The sequence below is a fragment of the Trichomycterus rosablanca genome, chromosome 1 (assembly GCF_030014385.1).
Source record: "Trichomycterus rosablanca isolate fTriRos1 chromosome 1, fTriRos1.hap1, whole genome shotgun sequence".
Taxonomy (NCBI): Eukaryota; Metazoa; Chordata; class Actinopteri; order Siluriformes; family Trichomycteridae; genus Trichomycterus; species Trichomycterus rosablanca.
The window spans coordinates 82,123,764-82,146,009 of NC_085988.1; the positions used below are offsets into that span (position 1 = coordinate 82,123,764).

The window sequence follows — 22,246 nt, forward strand, 5'->3', positions numbered from 1 at the left end:
GCTGTTGAGTGGGGCTGAGGTCAGGGCTCTGTGCAGGACACTGGAGTCTCTTTATAAACTGAGAATTTCTTCATATCTTTATAGAGCTTGCTTTGTGCACAGGGGGGAAGTCATGCTGGAACATGAAAGTGCCTTCCCTAAACTGTTAATGCAAAGTTAGGTGCATATAATTTTCTTTATATAATTGATTTACACTGATCAGGCATAACATTATGACCACCTTCCTAACTGACTGGTCTGCGGCTATGCAGCCCCATAAGCAACAAACTGTGATGCACTGTGTATTCTGACACCTTTCTATCAGAACCAGCATGAACTTCTTCAGCAGTTTGAGCTACAGTAGTTCGTCTGTTGGATCGGACCACACGGGCCAGCCTTCGCTCCCCACGTGCATCAATGAGCCCTGGCCGCCCATGACCCTGTTGCCGGTTTACCACCTGTTCATTCCTTGGACCACTTTTGATAGATACTCACCACTGCAAACAGGGAACACCCCACAAGAGCTGCAGTTTTGGAGATGATCTGACCCAGTCGTCTAGCCATCACAATTACAACATCAACTTTGAGGATAAAGTGTTCAACTGCTGCCTAATATATCCCACCTACTAACAGGTGCCGTGATGAAGAGATAATCAGTGTTATTCACTTCACCTGTCAGTGGTCATAATGTTATGCCTGGTCGGTGTATTACACCTAAGCAATTGTCATGGATGAAACACATGAACTCAGTGATTAGAAGCAGTGTCCCAGTACATTTTCAATTACTGTGTTTTGTACAAAGAATAAAATCTCTCACATTTTAACAATATTCAAGAATATATTTAAAAAATTAGTTTTCTAGTCTGTCTGTGGAATGATTTGGGAAATGTTCTCATGTAGGTTCTGATGAAGATTTTTAGTCCAGCTAAGAGACAGAGACTTTTACTTATATGCTCAAAATAATAAGAATTTCGCCTCCTCTTTTAGGTTTCTCTATGACATGCGAACGTCCCGTGATTGTCTATTCCCCCGTATGTCTGTGTATACGTATCTCAGGGGTTCTTCATGCGTGCCATTCCCGGGTTAATAAAGGAGAAGTTCTTGAACATAGTCTGGTCCACGCTGTTGATAAGGGTGCGATCTGCGCAGGATAGACGTGGCTTCTCGTTGATGAACTCCTTATCGAAGTTACTGCAGTCGCTCGGTGAGTTCTACAAACACAGAACAGTTTCAGTGGAAACTCCAACACATGGTACAAACATCTGATACTCAGAAACACTTGGACACCCAGCATGTTTACATTCATTTTACTTTTGCATTTGTAGCGATGGGGTTGACGTGACAAGAGAGGGGCGGACATAATTGCAGAGATGTTTTGCAAAACGTTTAATAATAATAAAAGACACTAGACAGGTTTACACATGACAAGACACACACACATGGACTAAGCTAAATGCTAACGCTACTCTAAACACAAAGGAACCTGACTAAACTATACTAAACCCTAGGCTAGGCTAAATGCTACACTAATTGCTAAGGCTAATCTATACACACATGAACAAGGCTTAAGCTTAACATGAACAAGACTAAACACTACAAGAGCATGGACTAGACAAGAACATGGACCAGACAAGAGCATACATCGGACCACAGAATGGACCGGACTGGACCAGACCAGACCAAGAGCATGGCAAATCAAAGCCAAAATAGTCTCCAATGACTTATCCACAGCTGCTTTCTTAAATCCTATAAGCATTACCCCTAAACAGGTGCAGCTGTGGATAATTGGCTGTGGACCAATCATGATAAGGGGGCGTTTATGTATTTAAGAAAATGTTTCTATCTATAAACAAAACTTTGGTGCACACACTTTCAAACTGTAAAAATGCTGGCCGACCTAAGAACCATGGGTGAATTAGCAAATCTACAGTAATTAATAAATGGATGTGGCTGTTAATCTTACCACAGTCGGCCTGAAGGGCGGCTCCACCTGCCGTTTCTCCAGCATATTCCAATCTGTGTCCTTAAAGAACGGATGTTGTCGTATATTTCCCTTCACACCCAGCCTTTGCTCGGGCTCCCGCACAAACAGCTGCAGTTAATCAGAAAATCTGATCAGGATCAAGTGATCACACATCCGTCAGTCACAAAGTTAAATGTGAGGTTGAATTGGTTCATTTTAACAGTATTTGTCCTTTTTACAAAACATATTTATGTTAACATCAAAATCACCATTTAAGTGAGTTCTTATAGTTCTGCTTTCTGCTAATAGCATTTCAGGCAACTCTATTTTCTTTCCTTGTTTTGAAACCAACACACCACCTCAATAATTGTTGGTTTAATTTGAACCCTTTTACCAGTTCTTAATTTATGTTCTTGCATTTAACCCAAACGTACTCATTGTGGTTAAGGCACTGTGCAGGTCAGTGTATTATATAAACACCAGCCTGAGTGGTCAAGCTGTGCTGCAACCAGGGTAGAAACTAAAGAGCTGTCACACCAATAGAGGAAGATTACCAAGACCTTGAACACTCCTATAGCGCTTTTCCACCGAAAAAACCGTGGTTCATGAACCGGTTCTTTTCAGGTTTCTTAGAACCTTGGTGTTTTTTAGAGAACCAACCCGTGTTTCCACCACTTTTTGAGAACCAAGCCTGTGTCATCAACAGTGGGCGTTACACAACGAAAGTAACTAATAGTAACATGATGGCAGAGCTAGCGTTTTTCGTACTGTCTGGGTCACTTTTACCACGTCATATCAAACAGTTCGTCTCTTTTGAGGCACTTTGAAAATATCAGCGGCAAACTGGCTCAAAATGTAATCAGGTGAACTTTAAAAGATGGAAGTGCAGCATTAAGTTTCATACGAGAGAACAGCACGGCGGGTTTACAGCTTCTCATGTGAAAGCACCCAAACCTCTACACTTTGATATGCCCACAGATGACATCACGGTTCGCGTTGAAAAAGAAGTATTATGTGGTGCCAGATTAGACGCTAGTTCGCTATCTGGATCCCCTTTTTTTGGAAGCACGCAGAACTGGTTCAAAATCAAGTTCTGTGTTCCGTTTTATTTATTTTTATGTATTTTCTCCCCTTTTCTTCTGATTTTTAGCACGTCCAATTTTTACCCAATTGCGTTATGCTTCCTCTCTACTGGTGCTGACCCCCACCCCGACTGAGGAGAGCAAACTGACACACTCTGACACGTGTGCAGTAGCCGACTGCATCTTTTCACCTGCACAAGGTGAGTTCATATGCGGATCAGCTTTGTGTACGGAGAGCCACACCCTGATCCACATTATTCCTCAACTCTGTGCAGACACCATCAATCAGCCAGCAGAGGTCGTAATTGCATCATTTATGAGGTCCCTATTCGGCTCCAACTGGCAAATCTATCGCTCATCTTTTAAATCAGTTCACATGCAGTATTAACAGCTTATGGCTATTTATAGTCTAACAACAAAATACTTTTTACAGTGTGCTTTGATTTTAAATCTGTGTATCCACCATTCATTATCATAATAATCCAGACCAAACTGTTAGTTCCTGCTCGTGAAAAGCTTACCCATAACATGATGCTACCTCCACCATATTTTACTGTGTGTAAAAAAATTTTTACACTGGCTGTTGAGCACCTCTACCAAATCTTTAATAAATACCTTAACAAGCATGTCTCGAGCATCTTTGGTCAGCCAGCGCGGGTAACATGGGTCATCTGTACGAATGGACTGGAACAGTTCCTCCTCGTCATGACCATGGAACGGTGACTGACCAATCAGCATCTCATACAGAAGGACTCCATAAGACCACCAATCCACAGAGATGCCATATTTCTGCCCAAGCAAAATCTACACACACACACACCAGTATACATGTGTTATATATAATGAGTATATTTAATCCAGATTTACCTTGACAGAATGTAGACAAATAATTCCTCACCTCAGGGGCGATGTAATCTGGTGTTCCACAGAAGGTGGAGGTTCGAGCTTCTCCCACCATGTTCTCCTTACACATGCCAAAGTCTGCAATCTTAATATGACCATCGATATCTAGCAGGATATTATCCAGTTTCAGGTCTCTGCAGAAAGATCACATGAATGTGCTCACAGTTATTTGGTCGTTTCCAGTTTTACACACATCTTCATTATGTCAACATGATGTTTGTGGTTACCTGTACACAATTCCTTTAGAATGTAAAAACTGCAAACCACAGATGATCTCAGCAGCATAGAACCTACCACCAAGAGAAAAAATATACTTAAAACAATCCTAATATAAAATACAAATAATAACTGTAATGTTTGTACATACACGTATAAAAGAAGTCTTAAAGTGTCAATCATTTCTACAACTCCCTCAGAACAGAACCACCAGAAAAGAACAGAACCATCGGAACAGAACCATCAGAAAAAACAGAACCATCAGAAAATAACTTCTACAGAACCATCAGAAAAGAACAGAACTATCAGAAAATAACTTCTACAGAACCATCAAAAGACAACAGAACCATAAAAACATAACAGAATGATCAGAAAAGAACAGAACCATCAGAACAGAACTTCTACAGAACCATCAGAAGAGAACCATCAGAAAAGAACAGAACCATCAGAACAGAACAAAATCATCAGAACAGAACCATTAGAACAGAACCATCAGAACTGAACCATAAGAACAGAACAGAACCATCAGAACAGAACATCTACAGAACAGAACCATCAGAACAGAACTTCTACATAACAGAACCATCAGAACAGAACTGTCTCTACAGAACAGAACCATCAAAACAGAACCGTCTCTACAGAACAGAACCATCAGAACAGAACCATCAGAACATAAAAGAACAGAACCATCAGAACAGAACATCTACAGAACAGAACCATCAGAACAGAACTTCTACATAACAGAACCATCGGAACAGAACCGCCTCTACAGAACAGAACCATCAAAACAGAACCGTCTCTACAGAACAGAACCATCAGAACAGAAAAGAACAGAACCATCAGAACAGAACCATCGGAACAGAACTTCTACAGAACCATTAGAAGAGAACCATCAGAAAAGAACAGAACCATCAGAAAAGAACAGAACCACCAGAAAAGAACAGAACCATCAGAACAGAACCATCAGAAAAAACAGAACCATCAGAAAATAACTTCTACAGAACCATCAAAAGACAACGCAACCATAAGAACATAACAGAATTATCAGAAAAGAACAGAACCATCAGACCAGAACTTCTACAGAACCATCAGAAGAGAACCATCAGAAAAGAACAGAACCATCAGAACAGAACAAAATCATCAGAACAGAACCATTAGAACAAAACAGTACCATCAGAACTGAACCATAAGAACAGAACAGAACCATCAGAACAGAACTTCTACAGAAAAGAACCATCAGAACAGAACTTCTACATAACAGAACCATCAGAACAGAACCGTCTCTACAGAACAGAACCATCAAAACAGAACCGTCTCTACAGAACAGAACCATCAGAACATAAAAGAACAGAACCATCAGAACAAAACTTCTACAGAACCATCAGAAGAGAACCATCATTAGAACAGAACAGAATCATCAGAAAAGAACAGAACCATCAGAACAGAACAAAACCATTAGAACAGAACAGAATCATCAGAACAGAATCATCAGAACAGAATTATCTAGTATCTTAAGTACAAATTACACAGGACAGTTATTTCACTTTATTGTTGGAAAGAAAACCCAAAGTGTCGCCATGCTGAGGAGAAATTACTCTGGAGGGACAGATGTAATACAAGAACCACCAATGAATCAGTGAAAAAAAATCACTGTGATGAATTAAAAGCAGACATGAATGTTATGCTGTCTGTGAAACTACTGCATAGCAACTGGATAATGACCCAGAAATACAATAAATCTGACTTTGGAATAGCTGATTCAGGCTTAGATTTAAGATTCTGGAATGACCCTCCCAAAGCCCTGACCTCAATACTTATATGGATGGGACTGAAAAGTTATTGGCAGACTTTAAAATCACTGAAAAATCACTGAAGCCAGAAAATTACTTTTTGTCCCTTACAACACCTGAACAAGCAGATATAAAAGAATGGATGTTGGTCTCACGTGGAACGTGGAAGGTCAAATCTGTGGCACGTCTGGATGTGGAACATTAAATCTCCACCGTTTAGATACTCCATCACAAAGAACAGGTTCTCCTATAAGGCACATCAACACAGTCACACATGCACATAATAATGCACATAATAATATATGCTTCAAATCTGCACATCTCTGTTTGTGATTTGTCAGTGGGTGGTCAGTGGACAAATGAATAGAAACAGCACATTATTTAAGCTTTTCATATCCAATCACCTGATTGCATTACGCTTCCCCTCTACTGATGTTGACCTCCACTCTGACTGAGGAGAGCCGTGACTAACACACACCCGCTCCAGCACGTGTGCAGTAGCCGATGTTTTTACCTGCACAAGGCGAGTTCATATGTGAATCATATGTGTACAGATAGACACACCCTGATCATCCCTCATCCCTCGTCTCTGTGCAGGCGCCATCAATCAGCCAGCATCAGTAATAAGGAATCACCTCCGCCACCCTCCCTCTAAACAACAAGCCAATTGTTCATGTAGGCTTTCAGCCTGCTGGTAGCAGAGCTGAGATTCGAACCGATGAGTTTGAGATGTCAGCTCTGGTGTGCTAGGGTGTTTTGCCCTGATTTAAGCATTTTTACAAAGAACATTGTCGCAAAGCAGGTAAGCAAAACTCCAGGTTCAAATCCATCGCAACCCTGACCGGGATAAAGTGGTTAAAGAAAAGGTTCACATAATGTTGGTTTCCATTATTTTGTCCATTCTCTGTTGTTGCACATGCATGTGTGTGTGTGTGTGTGTGTTTAGGCAGGTGTTACCCTGGTCTGAAAGGTGCAGTAGAGGTGTGTAAGGAAGGGATGCTCCCACGCAAGTGAAAGAACTCTCCTCTCAACCATGGTGCACTCAACATCATCATCCATCAGGACCACATCCTTCTTCAGAGCCTTCACTGCAAAGAACTGTCCAGTAGCTTTCAGCTCAGCAAGAAACACCTACACACATAGACACAAAGAAATTAAACAGGACGTGTGATGGATGGCGAGGACAGAACTGTGTCAAAAGTTTACATACACAAGTACACCGATCAGGCAAAACATAATGACCACCTTCCTAATATTGTGTTGGTCCCTCTTTTGCTGCCAAAACAGCCCTGACCCATCGAGGTATGGACTCCACTAGAACCCTAAAGGTATGCTGTGTTATCTGGCACCCAGATGTTGGCAGCAGATCCTTTAACTCCTGTAAGTTGCTCCGTGGTCCAGTTCCGATGCTCACGTGCCCATTGTTGCAGCTTTTGGTGGTGGACAGGGGTCAGCATGGGCACCCTGTCTGGTCTGCTGCTATGCAGCCCCATACACAACAAACTGTGATGCTCTGTGTATTCTGACACCTTTCTATCAGAACCAGCATTAACTTCTTCAGCAGTTGGATTCTTCAGTCTGTTGGACGGACCACACGGGCCAGCCTTCGTTACCCACGTACATCAATGAGCCCTGGCTGCCCATGACCCTGTCGTGGGTTTACCACTGTTCCATCCTTGGACCACTTTTGATAGATACTGACCACTGCAGACTGGGAACACTCCACAAGAGCTGCAGTTTTGGAGATGCTCTGACCCAGTCATCTAGCCATCACAATTTGGCCCTTGTCAAACTCGCTCAAATCCTCACGCTTGATCATTTTTCCTGCTTCTAACATCAACTTTGAGGATAAAATGTTCACTTGCTGCCTAATATATCTCACCAACTAACTGGTGCCATGATGAAAAGATAATCAGTGTTATTCACCTCACCTGTCAGTGGTCATAATGTTATGCTAAGTCGGTGTAAGGGACGTCTATCTCACGACAGCCTTGGACTCTCAGGAGCATCACCATACAACTCTAATCCAAACACTAAACTTAACAGAATCACTCTGAATCTAACTTTTCAGATTCTGCCAAAAACACCATTCTGTCTTTATTGTTTTCTTCTTAAGCAGCAAATCTACTACACAAAAAATGCATATGGAAACAAGATTTAAGAGACTTAAATCCATTTTCCAGTTCTTGTTATATACTGTATGTATTTTCCTATTTACTATGGGTGTGTTCACAAACCTAGTGAGCTGCCTTGCTGTCTTACTGCCTACATAGGCAGCTGCCTCAGTAGAGAGGATTCTAATAAGTCATCGACTTATAGGGCAGCTTATTCGAATGTGCTACTTAGACAGCGATTCCATCGGGTTTCGCTTACTAAGCTAACAGTTAGCATCTTGCCATTCAAACTAATAGGATGAGGTGGCACAGCACGCTTGCATGTCACCTAACATCTCCCTCTGTGTACCGAAAACTGTTTACATCTCCTCCGAAACCATTAATACTGAGCTTCACTCCACTCTGACAAATTGCATCACTGAAATGAAATTGTGGATGAAAGCCAATTTCCTTAAATTAAACTGTGAAAAATCTGATATGATCATCGTAGGTCCTACATCCCTGGCAAAAACACAAAAAATGTTCAAATTACCATTGATAATGACACTTTGTCTCCGTCTTCTAACATCCGAAATCTTGGTGTAATTTTTGATAGCAATCTCTCATTTGAACACCATGTAAATCAAATCACCAAAACTGCTTTCTTTCATCTAAAAAACATAGCACGTCTACGTCCATCACTCTCCTTTTCTGCCGCCGAAACCTTGATTCATGCTTTTATTACATCCAGAATTGATTATTGCAATAGCATCCTTTATGGTACATCTAACAAAATCCTAAAAAAACTTCAGTATATTCAGAATTCAGCTGCTCGCCTCCTTAATCATACTCGCTCTTGTGAACATATTACACCTGTTCTCCAAAAACTTAATTGGCTTCCCGTTGCTCAACGCATTCAATTCAAAATTCTTCTATTCACTCACAAAGCTCTCCATAATCAGGCCCCATCCTACCTCACCGACCTGCTCCATCATCACATTCCCTCCCGTAGCCTTCGCTCTTCTGAGGCTAACTTACTGTCCATACCCACTAGGACCAAGCACCGGACCTGGGGTGACAGGGCCTTTTCCATAGCTGCTCCATCTTTATGGAATGCTCTCCCTAAACACCTACGAGATTGTCCTGACTTGTCCAAATTCAAGTCACTTCTCAAAACTCATCTATTCAGAGTGGCATTTAACTTGTAACAACACGAAAAAAAATTGGTTTTATTTTGCTATTCTTTTTAATAGTTTTTATGTTTAGATCATGACAGAAATGTGAAGTCCTGGATCCTAAAACTTGTAAAGTTTTTTTTCAGTGATCTCCCCACTCATCGCAGTGACCTCCGTTCCTGATTGCATGTGAATCTGTCCTGTTCTGTCTACTTTTAAGAAATTGTTCTTATCTATACATCTTCTACTTTTTTATATGTTCAGTGTATCTTTTATGGCTGTTCGTTCTCAATCTTTTTCCTACTGTTATTTTGTTGTTCTCTCTCATATTTTTGCTGATTTTTAATGAAGTCTCATGCTGCTCTCTTTGTTTTCATCTTAATTATCTTGATGTTGATTGATGTAGTGTGTGGATTTTGTACTATGATTTGTATGTTTTTTTTTGTATTTGTTTTATGATTATTTGTTTTATGTAAAGCGTCTTTGAGTATCTTGAAAAGCACTATATAAATAAAATGTATTATTATTATTATTATTATTATTATTATTAAATTAGCTGACAAGCCCAAACTTGCAAAATAAAACACTTTAATTAAACAAAGTAATAATTTATTTATGTTTGAAAATAACTTCGTTTCTCTGCACCGTCAGCCATGTTTTTTTTTTTTTTTCTGTGAGAGAAGAGCTGCCGCACTGAATGATCGGATTGCCTTGATCACTAAGGACGCTTCCGATGCTCACACGTTCTTGAGTCAAAATATCATCGAAATCCTAGATGCCTTAATATGCTGTCTAGTTAGGCATCTTAAAATTTCAAACAGCCTCCTTCTCGGGAGCGCGCGTAGGCTGACATAAAACGCTGTTTATGTAGAGAGCTCACTAGCTTTTCAAACACACCCAATGTTTCTGACCTACTTACACAGAAATGCTTTTTAAAGATGTGTAAGATAATCATTATGTAAGTACGTTGCTTTTATTCAAATCAACTTAGGATTATGACTGAATAGTGTATATTTCAAGCAATTGAGGGTATAGGTCCCTGCTCAGGTGCCCAACAATGACGAGTTCAGTACTTTAACCGCTAGTTATTAGGCCAGTACATTAACCACTGAGCTACACTACCCTATTGCACATCTTTAAAAACACAAATGCGCTCAGTGGTTTAGGTACTGGAGTAAATAGAAAGGTCACTGGTTCAGGTCCCACATATGCCAGGTTGCCAATGTTGGGCCCTTGAGCAAAAGGAAAAGAAACATCTGCTAAATGCCATAAATCCTAGATAATAGAGATAAAATGAGCTGTTTTGTCATCCATGTATGTACTGTGTTTTTAGGCAAAAGACTGACCACCATTGTTCTGCAGATCAGTATAGCCTTCCTCAATCACATTGTTTAATATCATTTTGTATGTGTGTTAAACTCCTGCTGTTTTAAAACTTCAGGTTTGTGATTCTGATATCAAGAAAATATTCATAACTTTATCATAAGTATTTCAATCACCTACAAAAAAAAATCAAATTTTTTAAAAAATAATTTAACTTGTTTCTCTCTCAATTATTATTATTTATTATTTTTTTAAATGCATTTTCTCCCTTTTTCTCCCAATTTTAGCATGTCCAATTTTTACCCAATTGCGTTATGCTTCCTCTCTACTGTAGCTGACCCCCGTCCCGATTGAGGAGAGCGAGACAGTTCATATGCCGATCAGCCTTGTGTACGGAAAGCCACACCCTGATCAGCATTATTCCTCAACTGTGCAGGCGCCAGCAGAGGTCGATGTATTCGAAATCCCAGCTCTGTTGTGTTAGCGTATTTTACCGCTGCGCCACCTGAGCGGCATTTTCTTTTTTTTTAAGTTCTGTTTGTCTAAAACTAAACCAAAAACTGCAGGTATGTAAAAATAAATGAACTTTATGGTCAAAAGTATGTGGACACAAGTTTGACCATGAGTTTGTTGGAAATCCTATTCCAAACCCAGTCCCCCACTGTTAACACAGTAAGTACCACAAATCATTTAAATGTAAGTCATCAGAGCTCATCCAAACATTTACTTTCATCTATAGGTAAGTATAGCTTATTGCTTACATCTATAGGTCGAGCTCATGAAAGATAACTGGTAAAAATATGACCTGGAAATAGACTTAATGGCTAAAATTATGAGAACACACAGCCATGTGTGGCTTGTGAACATGCAGCAGCAATAACTGAAGATATAGATTTGACCCCACGCCTGTGCACTTTACCAGCCTTCACTCCTCTATAAATGCTTTGAATACGATTGTGCAATGTGTCTGGGGAAATTTACACCTGCTGTTTTGTCAAAAGAGCAAATCAGAGGTCGAGCGCTGGCATTATACAAAAAGGTCTGGCTTGTATTTGACATTTAAATACATTTAAAAACACAGGTGTTTAATGAGGTTTAGGTCACGGCTCTGAGCAGGACACTGAAATGTATCCACACCAAACTTGTGCAACCATTTCTTTATTATTGTTTTTGCACAGAAACCTCTAAGCCAAAGCTCACTTGACTGTGGACAGTGACACTTGTTTTCAAGAGCCTTATATTCATATTCAAGTCTTTTGGTGTTTTGTTTTGTTGGTTTTTTTTACATTGAAAAAGATTATTATTCTGTGCACTCTGTAACATGCAGTCAAACTGATGAGATTTCTATGGACATAAAGAAGTCAATACAGTCAGTTACAATTATTTATTTTATTTGTTTTTTATGCATTTTCTCCTCTTTTTCGTCCAACTTTACTGTATCCAATTACCCAATTGCATTATGCTTCCTCTCTACTGATGTTGATCTCCACCCTGGTTGAGGAGAGTAAGACTAATACATGCTCCTTTCGACACCTGCAGTAGCCGACTGCATCTTTTTACCTGCACGAGGCGAGTTCATAGTTCACAAAGCTCTCAGCATTGTGGACGATCCAACCCATCCATCACATGGACTTTTGACTCTGCTCCCGTCTGGGAGACGATACCGCAGCATCCGGACTAACACAACCAGACTGTGTAACAGTTTTATCCCACAAGCAATCAGACTCCTCAACTCAGTACTGTAACAATTTCCTCCGGAAATGTTCTGCTGCCACACACTGAACTGTATTGACTATGTTACTTGCATTTTTTGCACACCTCCTGGAACTGCACAAGTAATTTCTGCACCTTACTTGTATTTTTGCACCTTATTTACTTTTTAGGCACCTTATCGGCATTGCCAATTTTACGCTGCTAATGTACAACATGTTCACCATCATGTACTAACACTTGTCTTTAGTCCTGTCTTCTAATTACTTGTTTATATTAGGGATAATTAGGAATATCTTTTGTAGTTATTTATTATAGGATTTTTTGTATTTATTGTTGTACTTACACTGTTTTGTATTTACACTGTTTTGTCTTGCACTTTTTGTACCGTGTTACACCGTGATCCTAGAGGAACGCTGTTTCGTTTCAATATGTACTTGTATGTAGCTGAAATGACAATAAAACCTCTCTGACTCTGACTCTGACTCTGATATGCGGATCAGCTTTTGTGTATGGTGAGACACACCCTGATCAATGCATTACCCCTCGACCCTGTGCAGACGCCATCAATTAGCCAGCAGAGGTCATAATTGCATCAGTTATGAGGAACCCTCTCCGGCTCCCACCCTGTATGAGCAACAAGCCAATCGCTGTTTATGTAGGTGACCAGCCTGCCGGACGGCGAGTTTGAAATGACAGCTCTGGTTTGCTAGCTTGTTTTACCGCTGTGCCGCCTGAGCTACCATAGTCAGTTACAGTTATAATGAGGAATTGAAAGGCAATGTCACAACCTCAAATGCTATTATAGAACTTTTAACACTACAAGATTAATAACCTACATTGCTCTGTACAATTGTTTACCCATTTTCAAAATACCCACAGTAAACATGAAAAAAACCTTAAATTCATAATGAAATTCATTAAATGTAAGTAACGTCCATTATAAGTATATGTAGAGTTTTAACAGCTGTAATTAATATTTACTAAGGCTGTCGTTAATTGCGTTAATTACAGGTGTCGTGAGTTAGAAATGACTCGAGCTGCTGCTGCTACATATTGCGAAATATTGGGTATTTTAAATAATCATTTTTAAAAAGCTTGAGAAATCATCATGCCCATGGACCCAGTGCAGGTTGTTATTATTATATTACAATATTTTCATTAAGTAAAATTAAAATAACTAAAACTGTGCATTGAAAATACCAGAGGCAGGAATTTGGACTTGAAGTGTAACATCTGATTGACTTTTAATTCATTCTGATCAGCTATCAGCGTATGCAATTTGTTGAGGGGGCCCAACATTTTTTTTTTGCACTGGGGCCCATGAGCTCCTAGTTACACCACTGGTGTTGCATCTAGAAATGGTTCATATTATGAGCACCTGTTTTCAGTGGCAGCATTATGAACAGGAAAAGATCCTCACTTTTGTCAGATAGTGTGAACAGACACATTTTAAAGAACTGGCTGAAAGATGGGAAGCTGTAAACAACTCTATATAAGCATTGACTGGCTTTCTAAAATAATTTAGATTTGATAATTTTATCATAATTTTATAAATATTTTTTTGGTAAACATGTTCTTGCAATAAAAATGTGCATAACAGTTAAAATTTTGCTAAGTTATTAGTTTAAGATTAATTGCGATTAATTTGGTTCTTTAATCGCGATTAATCTTGATTAAAAATTTTAATCGCGTGACAGCCCTAATATTTACATTTTTGGCATTTAGCAGATGCTCTTTTATAGAGCAACTTACAGAAGTCTTTTCACAGTAAACATTTCCTCACTCTAGTTTAACTAGACAACAGTCCAAAGATACAAATCTAATGAAACTCTGTTAGAACAGATTTTTTTATAAGATGCTATAGAAGTTTAGTAAGTGCATGTAATTGATCAGCCTAAATGCTTAGTAATGAAGTAATTAGTAATTAGAAGCTGTGAATTAAATCTGTTGGTGGCTTTTTGTCATCCGAAGCGTTTGGCTTACCTTGCCGAAGCTTCCCTTTCCCAGCAACTTATGCAGAATAAAATCATCAAAAGTAAATTTGTGCTCCTTGTGTTCTTTGTGTGGGACAGCGTACAGCGGCTCTGGATCCACACTGAGACTCGATTTGTCGCCCTCTAGTGGAGAGTCCCAGGCTACACCTTGTACCTCTAAGAGTAAAGAAGAAAGCAGAGTATTTATTATTCTCTCTATTACTGTGTATTATTTATGCTGTATGTTGACAGTGGAGAGGAACTTACAGATCTGACTAAACACAAAATGTGTTACTGTTGGTCTTTTATCTAAAAATAATTTCTATATTATTCCAAAAATGTTGGGGCGATAGAAAAAATTATATTTCTGCAGACAGAGAAAGAATAATTTATTTCATTCTTTAATTTAAATTTAATGGCTGCAACATTTTCCAAAAAAAGTTGGGACAGTAGAATGTTTTCTATTGTTACTTTATTTTAACAGCATTCTGTTTATGTTTAGGAATAAAAGATTCATTTATTCATTTACGTCAGTATAATTACAGCTTTGTCCTGGTCAAGGTCATGGTGGGTCTGAGTGAGGGAACACCCCGAACAGGTTGCCAGTCCATTACAAGGGAGGCACACACACACACACACACACACACACACACACACACACACACACACACACACACACCTCCAACTGACCTGACTGCATGTATTTGGACTTGTGGAAGGAAAACAAAACACCTGGAGGAAACCCACATGGACACAGGGAGATTATACAAACTCCACACAGAAAGGACCCTGGCCACCTGGGAATCTAACCCAGACCCTTCTTGCTGTGAGGCTACACTGCTTTATCCTGATCAGGTTTGTGGTGGATCTGATTCATTGGGCCAAATGTCGGAAACACCCCATATAGGTTGCCAATCCATCACAGGGCAAACACACACACACACACACACACACACTTAGGGATTTTTTTAAGCTCCCAGAGGAAACCCACCAGAAACCAGGAGAACATGCAAATTCTGTACACAAAGGACCAAACCCAAGCTTTATGTTGCTGTAAGGGGAGAGCGCTGCCCACTGCACCACCGTGCCGCCCTATTTCGTGTAATATGTTTTGTTTGATTCCGTAAAAAATATTGCGTGACGAGCAATAACAGTGGCAAACAACGGGAAGGGGTGGGGGCAATTACGTTTTAATACCACAGTATATTATGTGTTCATATTTACCCTGAATGTTTACAGCTAAGCTAAAATACCAGCTAAATACCAGCTACTTAAGTATTTAGAAGCACTTCTATTTACTTCAAAGATGAGTAGATAAATCAGACTGATCACATATTAAGCTTTGATGGCATCTCAGTTTGAGTCAGGCTGCTACGACACTTATACTGAAACAGGTCACTTCCTGTGTGAACAACAAAGCATGTGTGTATGTGTTACCTTTACGTACTGATGCTGGGCCGTCTGTGAGGGCTTGGCTTGTTTGAGAGCTCACATAGCCTGAGCACTCTCTGACCACTCCAGCCTGCCCAACACCTACCGGTCCATCACGTCCAATAATCTCACTATCTCTGGAGCTTCTGGCCTGAGGGAGGGACACACAGTCAGTGAACATTCACTATGATCAAAGAAACGATGTATACAGTCATGATTGGAATGAAAAAAATGGTTTACATTTGCTGAGTCAGTGTTTAAGCTTTTTAAATTCGAATCTCAGCAGTGCTAGCGATCTGGCCTGGCATCCTACAGACACATCTGGCTGTATATCAGAAAGTGAGTAGTTTCTTCATAATGCTGCTGTGATATGCGATCCCTGAGACGGGTTGAGTTGCAGACATGAGTGGTGAGAGATTCACAAGGAGAACAACGTGACTCTCCATGCGCTATACGGCTCTGTGTGGAAACAGCCAACAGCTGTGCTAGTACCAGAGGGGGCATTAAAAAAAAGTGCACAAATAAGTCTCTCATTTTGAAGAACCACAATTCTCATCTCAAAGTCTTTTCCTTTGTCCACATGATCAGCAGCAAACCTTCATTAATGTTAGAAAGTCAGCAGCCTTTAATCTACTGACAGTGTGAAGGTAGATCACTTATACACCAATCAGGCATAACATTATGACCACATTATGATTATACCTTCCTAATATTGTGTTGGTCCCCCTTTTGCTGCCCCATACGTAATAAACTGCGATGCTCTGTGTATTCTGACACCTTTCTATCAGAACCAGCATGAACTTCTTCAGCAGTCTGAGCTACAGTAGCTCGTCTGTTGGATCGGACCACACGGGCCAGCCTTCGCCCCCACGTGCATCAATGAGCCTTGGCCGCCCATGACCCTATCGTCGGTTTACCACTGTTCCATCCTTGGACCACATTTGATACTGACCACTGCAGACCGGGAACACCCCACAAGAGCTGCAGTTTTGGAGATGCTCTGACCCAGTCGTCTAGCCATCACAATTTGGTCCTTGTCAAACTCGCCCATTTTTCCTGCTTCTAACATCAACTTGGATGATAAAATGTTCACTTGCTGCCTGATATATCCCCCCCACTAACAGGTGCAGTGATGAAAAGATAATTGTGTTATTCACTTCGCCTGTCAGTGGTCATAATGTTATGCCTAGTCGGTGTATGTGGTTTAGCTGCTTTGAATTTTTTTGCATACCTGTTTTTGGTGGTTCTTTCATTAAATTTGCATCCTGGACACATTTACTCTCATCATAATGTGACAGTTTGTTGAGTTTTTTATATCTTGGCAAAAGCAAAACACTGTTCTATGTATTTTGTGATCTTGGAACCTGATTGGATTAAGATGATTAGAAATAGCTTCCTTTTTAGACACAGCCAAATGTGTCTGATAGGTGTCTGGCCGGGTTGGTAGCACCACTGAAATTCAAACTCAGGAGCTCAGATTTTTGCAGTGGTAATGTATTAGGGTATAGGTTTAGACCGACAGCAAAATGACGGGACATTTTCAATTAGAGCTGGTGATTTTGGTGACAGGAGGTGGAGCAGTGTGGGCGGAGTCGGCATTGAGAAAAAGTTGTTCAGTTGTCATGTTTACTGCACAGACAGTGATGGACTTAGATGAGTGATTTCCCTCCAGGATTTTTATTTATTTATTTATTTTAATAATTAATTTACATATTTTACATTTTTCCAAATATTCCTCTCAATCTGCTGCTGCTGACCTTTACTCCTGACCGAGGAGAGCCATGACTAACACACGTGTGCAGTAGCTGACCACTTCTTTTCACCTGCATGAGGTGAGTTTATACTGGGCTCAGTATCACGTACGAAGAGTCACACACTCATCTCCATTATTCGATCAACCAGCATCGATCAACCAGCAGATGGAGTAATTGCATCAGTAAACCCAACAAACAAACCAATCCATGTCTGCATAGGTGCCCAGCCTGCCGGTACCAGAGCTGAGATTTGAACTCACGAGTTTGAGATGTCAGCTCTGGTGTGCTAGCGTGTTTTACTGAAGATATTTTTTTTATATATATTTTTTTGTTAATGCACTTTCCCCCTTTTTCTCCCGACTTTTTAGCGTATCCAATCGCCCGATTGCGTCATGCTTCCTCTCCACTAATGCCGACCCCGCTCTGATTTGAGGAGAACGAAGCTAACCCACAACCCCTCCGACACGTGGGCAGCAGCCGTATGCATTTTGTCACCCACACTAGCCGAGTGCATATATGCGAATCAGCCTTGTGTATGGAGAGACACACCCTGATCAACACACTCTTTCCCCGTCTCTGTGCAGGTGCCATCAACCAGCCAGCAGAGGTCATAGTGCATCAGTTACAAGGAGTCCCTATCCGGCTTGATACCCCACCCCTATATAAACAACAGGCCAAGCGTTGTTTATGTGGCTGTTCAGCCCAGCCTGATGGCGGAGCTGAGATTCAATACGATGTATTTGAAATCCCAGCTCTGGTGCGCTAGCGTGTGTTTGTACCGCTGCGCCACCTGAGCGGTGAAGATTTTAATTTTTAGCAGTAACACGTCTGATTTGTGATCTGATTTGTGATTGTTTTCTATACGCTCTGTAAATACTAGTCAGTAAATCACACTGTACTGCTATGGCAATTGCTTTGTTTCCTGGCAATCAAACGTCCACATGCGTCGATGCTGATGCTTTCAGTGTGAACACAGTGTGATGAGCGATGAGTGATTCGGGCGACAAGATGCAACAAAATCGCTGCCTGTCTGAGTGTAGGGTTAGACTGCTGGACTGCCCAAACACCCTAATTATTCATTTTTAATATTTCATCATTCTACCTAATTGTGTGTAATAGACTGTACGCAGGAATTTTTAGGCGACCTACATTATGTCCATGTTTTTACGCAACCCAGCCAACACAAACTATACATCTTACTCTCTCTTTGTAAAATCTGGTCCCATGTTGGCTTACAAGATGTAACATAAAGTCTCCACAAGGGGGCATTCATGTATAAGTTTATTTAATTGTTAATATTTTTTCGGCTCGTGACCCAGAGTTTAAAAAACCCTGCTGTAATGTATGAAAGATAAACAATAAGATCCAACCTGCTGAATGTTCTCAATCGTAGCGAGAGCCTCGGCCATCAGCTTCTGGTTGACACCACAGAGATTGGCTACTTTTTTCTGACACTTGTGATGAACATTCATGCCACACTCTGAACAGAAAACACAGATTCCTGGATTCACAGGTCTGTTGAATGTAATACAGCATGACCTTTGCTGATCATTTGACGTGTGATGACTTACCTTCACATTTAAGACCCTGGCGTGCCAGTCCCCACAGCAGGGTGCCACAGTGCTCACAGAAGGTTGGACTCTTATAGTTGTACACCTTGAATCTATGAGGCATGTCGATTTTAAAGCGCTCTTTATGGATCTGAAACACACAGGCACAGATTCAGTATGGGGGGACTTTTCATTTAATATACACTATATGGTCAAAAATATAATCAAGACTTATCTTATTTTATATTTATTACAAATAAAGTTGTTCCACCTGCCTTAGATTATTATTATTATTATTATTATTATTATTATTCATATATATATATATACTGTATATACACTGCTCAGCCATAACATTAAAACCACCTCCTTGTTTCTACACTCACTGTCCATTTTATCAGCTCCACTTACCATATAGAAGCACTTTGTAGTTCTACAATTACTGACTGTAGTCCATCTGTTTCTCTACATACTTTTTAACCTGCTTTTACTCTGTTCTTCAATGGTCAGGACCCCACAGGACCACCACAGAGCAGGTATTATTTAGGTGGTGGATCATTCTCAGCACTGCAGTGACACTGACATGGTGGTGGTGTGTTAGTGTGTGTTGTGCTGGTATGAGTGGATCAGACACAGCAGCGCTGATGGAGTTTTTAAATACCGTGTCCACTCACTGTCCACTCTATTAGACACTCCTACCTAGTTGGTCCACCTTGTAGATGTAAAGTCAGAGACGATCGCTTATCTATTGCTGCCGTTTGAGTTGGTCATCTTCTAGACCTTCATCAGTGGTCACAGGACGCTGCCCACGGAGCGCTGTTGGCTGAATATTTTTGGTTGGTGGACTATTCTCAGTCCAGCAGTGACAGTGAGGTGTTTAAAAACTCCATCAGCGCTGCTGTGTCTGATCCACTCATACCAGCACAACACACACTAACACACCACCACCATGTCAGTGTCACAGCAGTGCTGAGAATGATCCACCACCTAAATAATACCTGCTCTGTGGTGGTCCTGGGAGTCCTGACCATTGAAGAACAGCATTAAAGGGGGCTAACAAAGCATACAGAGAAACAGATGGACTACAGTCAGTAATTGTAGAACTACAAAGTTAAGTGGCACTGATACAATGGACAGTGGGTGTAGAAACAAGGAGGAGGTTTTAATGTTGTATATATGTTTCAGCATGAATGTACCCGTGTGACAGCGAGGTCTATAAAACATGGTTTGACAAGTTTTGTTTCTGACCTTACAAATGCTCTTTCGACTAAATTCCTACAGGTTAAATCCTCAGGTCTTGATTATATCTGCTGCATTTAACACATGAACTATGTGGAACTACCATAAACCCAACACTTAATGTATCACTGACTGTCAAATGTATGTTTGTTGTATAATAAACATTGTCATGCCAGGGCGCTCAGGTGGCGCAGTGGTAAAACAAATAAAAGCTGCTAGATGTAATCAATTTAGCTTCACAAAACTACCTTTTCATAAGAACAATGCTTTGTAAGTAAATTAAAATTGTGTCGGACTTACCATGGTCTCTTTACTGTTAATGGCTGAACCTGTGCACTTAGCGATCACTTTGTCTATGCACTTTTTATGGATGGCAGCATTGCATTCTGAAACATAAAGCAGATATATTAAAAACGGTTTGATTTAAGCACAGTACGGGTTTATAAATGAAATAGAAATTTCAAACTTACGTCGGCACTGATATCCCTGTTTATTCAGACCCCTGCAGTGAGAGAACCAGAAAGAAATTTTGAGCGGATCAGATTGATTGATTGTCTGTTTCATCACAGCTTTATCCTATTAAGGGTCAAAATGGATCTGATTCATTGGTGCAAGGCAGGAACCACCATGGACAGGTCACCAGTTCATCACAGGGCAAACACACACACACACACACACACACACACTTAGGGCAATTTTAGTAGCTCCAGTTTGCCTGACTGCATGTCTTTGGACTGGAGCATCTGGATGAATCCCATGTGGACACAGGGAGAACATGCAAACTCCACACAGAAAGGACTCTGGCCACCTGGCCAAGGAATCGAACACAGGCTCTTGCTGTGAGGTGACAGGGCTAACCACTGTATTGCTGTTTTGCTGTATTTCTGTTAGCTATAAGTTCAAAAACATAAATAAAAAAATTAAGTTTAATAGTTTGAAGTCATTTAGCTTTGTGGCACAGCCTTCTAGTTGTTTATTAGTATTTATGACCAAATACTGCTGTTATAGATACCCTGTGTCTATATAAATATAGCTAGATAGATAGAACATAACTGCATCCACTGAAAAGCAAATGGAACAGTGGTCTCACTCCATAGCTACAAAGGAAAAACCTAATCATTGACCTAATCAGGGGTGTAACTACCGGGGGTGCAGGTGCACTGGGGCCCATGCCTGGGGGGGGGCCCTCCACGACATGAACTCAACCCCCCACCACACTGCCTCCCCATTGGCTGCATTCGCCAGGTCGTTATTATTATATTACAATATTGTAGCGGCGATATGTGAGTGACATTCAGCTCAGCCAATCAGAATGCAGCACCCGGTTTCTACATGTGCAGTAGGACGTTCTGCAGTTAGTTTTGTATATGAGACTCGCAGTACGGCCTCAGCATTGAAGTTCTGTTGCTGGAGCTAGGCAGTCTGAAGTGTTGTTATGCTCATTGAAGTCCTGACTAAACAGTTAAAGTGACTCTACCTTGTCGTGTGCCTCTATTCCCACACCTCCACCACCGCACGCAGCAAAAGACCCCCAGCGGACAGCGGATGTAATCAAAATATACAGTGAGTGCTTAACGTTACTAGACCTAGACTAGACTAGGCTGCTCAGATGACTGGATTTAATTCAAACTTTAGTTTATCTCAACTTTAGTTCATCAAATTGATCAACAAGGAATGAAGAGGCCATGAACTTTTTACAGCAACAAATAAATAATAACATTTTTAACCAATCAGATATTAAAAACCCACAGATCTTCACCCCAAGCATTGCAGTAATAGCACCGCTGCACTCTTTCCACTAGCTTCCTGTAGCTGCCCACATAAAAACCATGATGCTTTCCTTTAAAGCCAAAAATAGATAGATCCTGACTAACCTGAAAGCAATTATTAAACCATGTTTAATTATTATTAAACTACAGTATTTTGTTGCCTAGCAGGCTTTTAGCAGACTTGTGTTATTTGACTGTTGAGTATTGGGACACCTGAGCATGAGCTTGTTGGACATCCAATTCCAAAATGGGCATTTATACTGAATCAATCCCTTTTTCCTTTTTAAGAACCC

General features: G+C 40.5%; 1 protein-coding gene across 4 annotated transcripts in view; it reads right to left on the reverse strand.

Annotated features, from left to right (window-relative positions):
* Positions 1 to 1,013: 1,013 nt before the first annotated feature.
* Positions 1,014 to 22,246, reverse strand: part of prkcq (protein kinase C, theta) — a 31,009-nt gene continuing 9,776 nt past the window's right edge. Inside the window, exons 5-18 of one of the 4 annotated variants that reach the window (XM_063007138.1) lie at positions 20,655 to 20,686; positions 20,485 to 20,570; positions 18,967 to 19,096; positions 18,766 to 18,875; positions 16,735 to 16,737; positions 15,648 to 15,792; positions 14,221 to 14,387; positions 6,891 to 7,064; positions 6,089 to 6,180; positions 4,155 to 4,217; positions 3,923 to 4,061; positions 3,640 to 3,828; positions 1,943 to 2,071; positions 1,014 to 1,190 (exon numbers count right to left, since the gene is read on the reverse strand). In XM_063007138.1, the coding sequence (XP_062863208.1) occupies positions 1,032 to 1,190; positions 1,943 to 2,071; positions 3,640 to 3,828; positions 3,923 to 4,061; positions 4,155 to 4,217; positions 6,089 to 6,180; positions 6,891 to 7,064; positions 14,221 to 14,387; positions 15,648 to 15,792; positions 16,735 to 16,737; positions 18,766 to 18,875; positions 18,967 to 19,096; positions 20,485 to 20,570; positions 20,655 to 20,686 (1,618 nt within the window). In that variant the 3' untranslated portion in view covers positions 1,014 to 1,031. The remainder of the gene's footprint in view (positions 1,191 to 1,942; positions 2,072 to 3,639; positions 3,829 to 3,922; positions 4,062 to 4,154; positions 4,218 to 6,088; positions 6,181 to 6,890; positions 7,065 to 14,220; positions 14,388 to 15,647; positions 15,793 to 16,734; positions 16,738 to 18,765; positions 18,876 to 18,966; positions 19,097 to 20,484; positions 20,571 to 20,654; positions 20,687 to 22,246) is intronic. The other 3 variants (XM_063007130.1, XM_063007121.1, XM_063007111.1) reach the window with 3 other exon arrangements.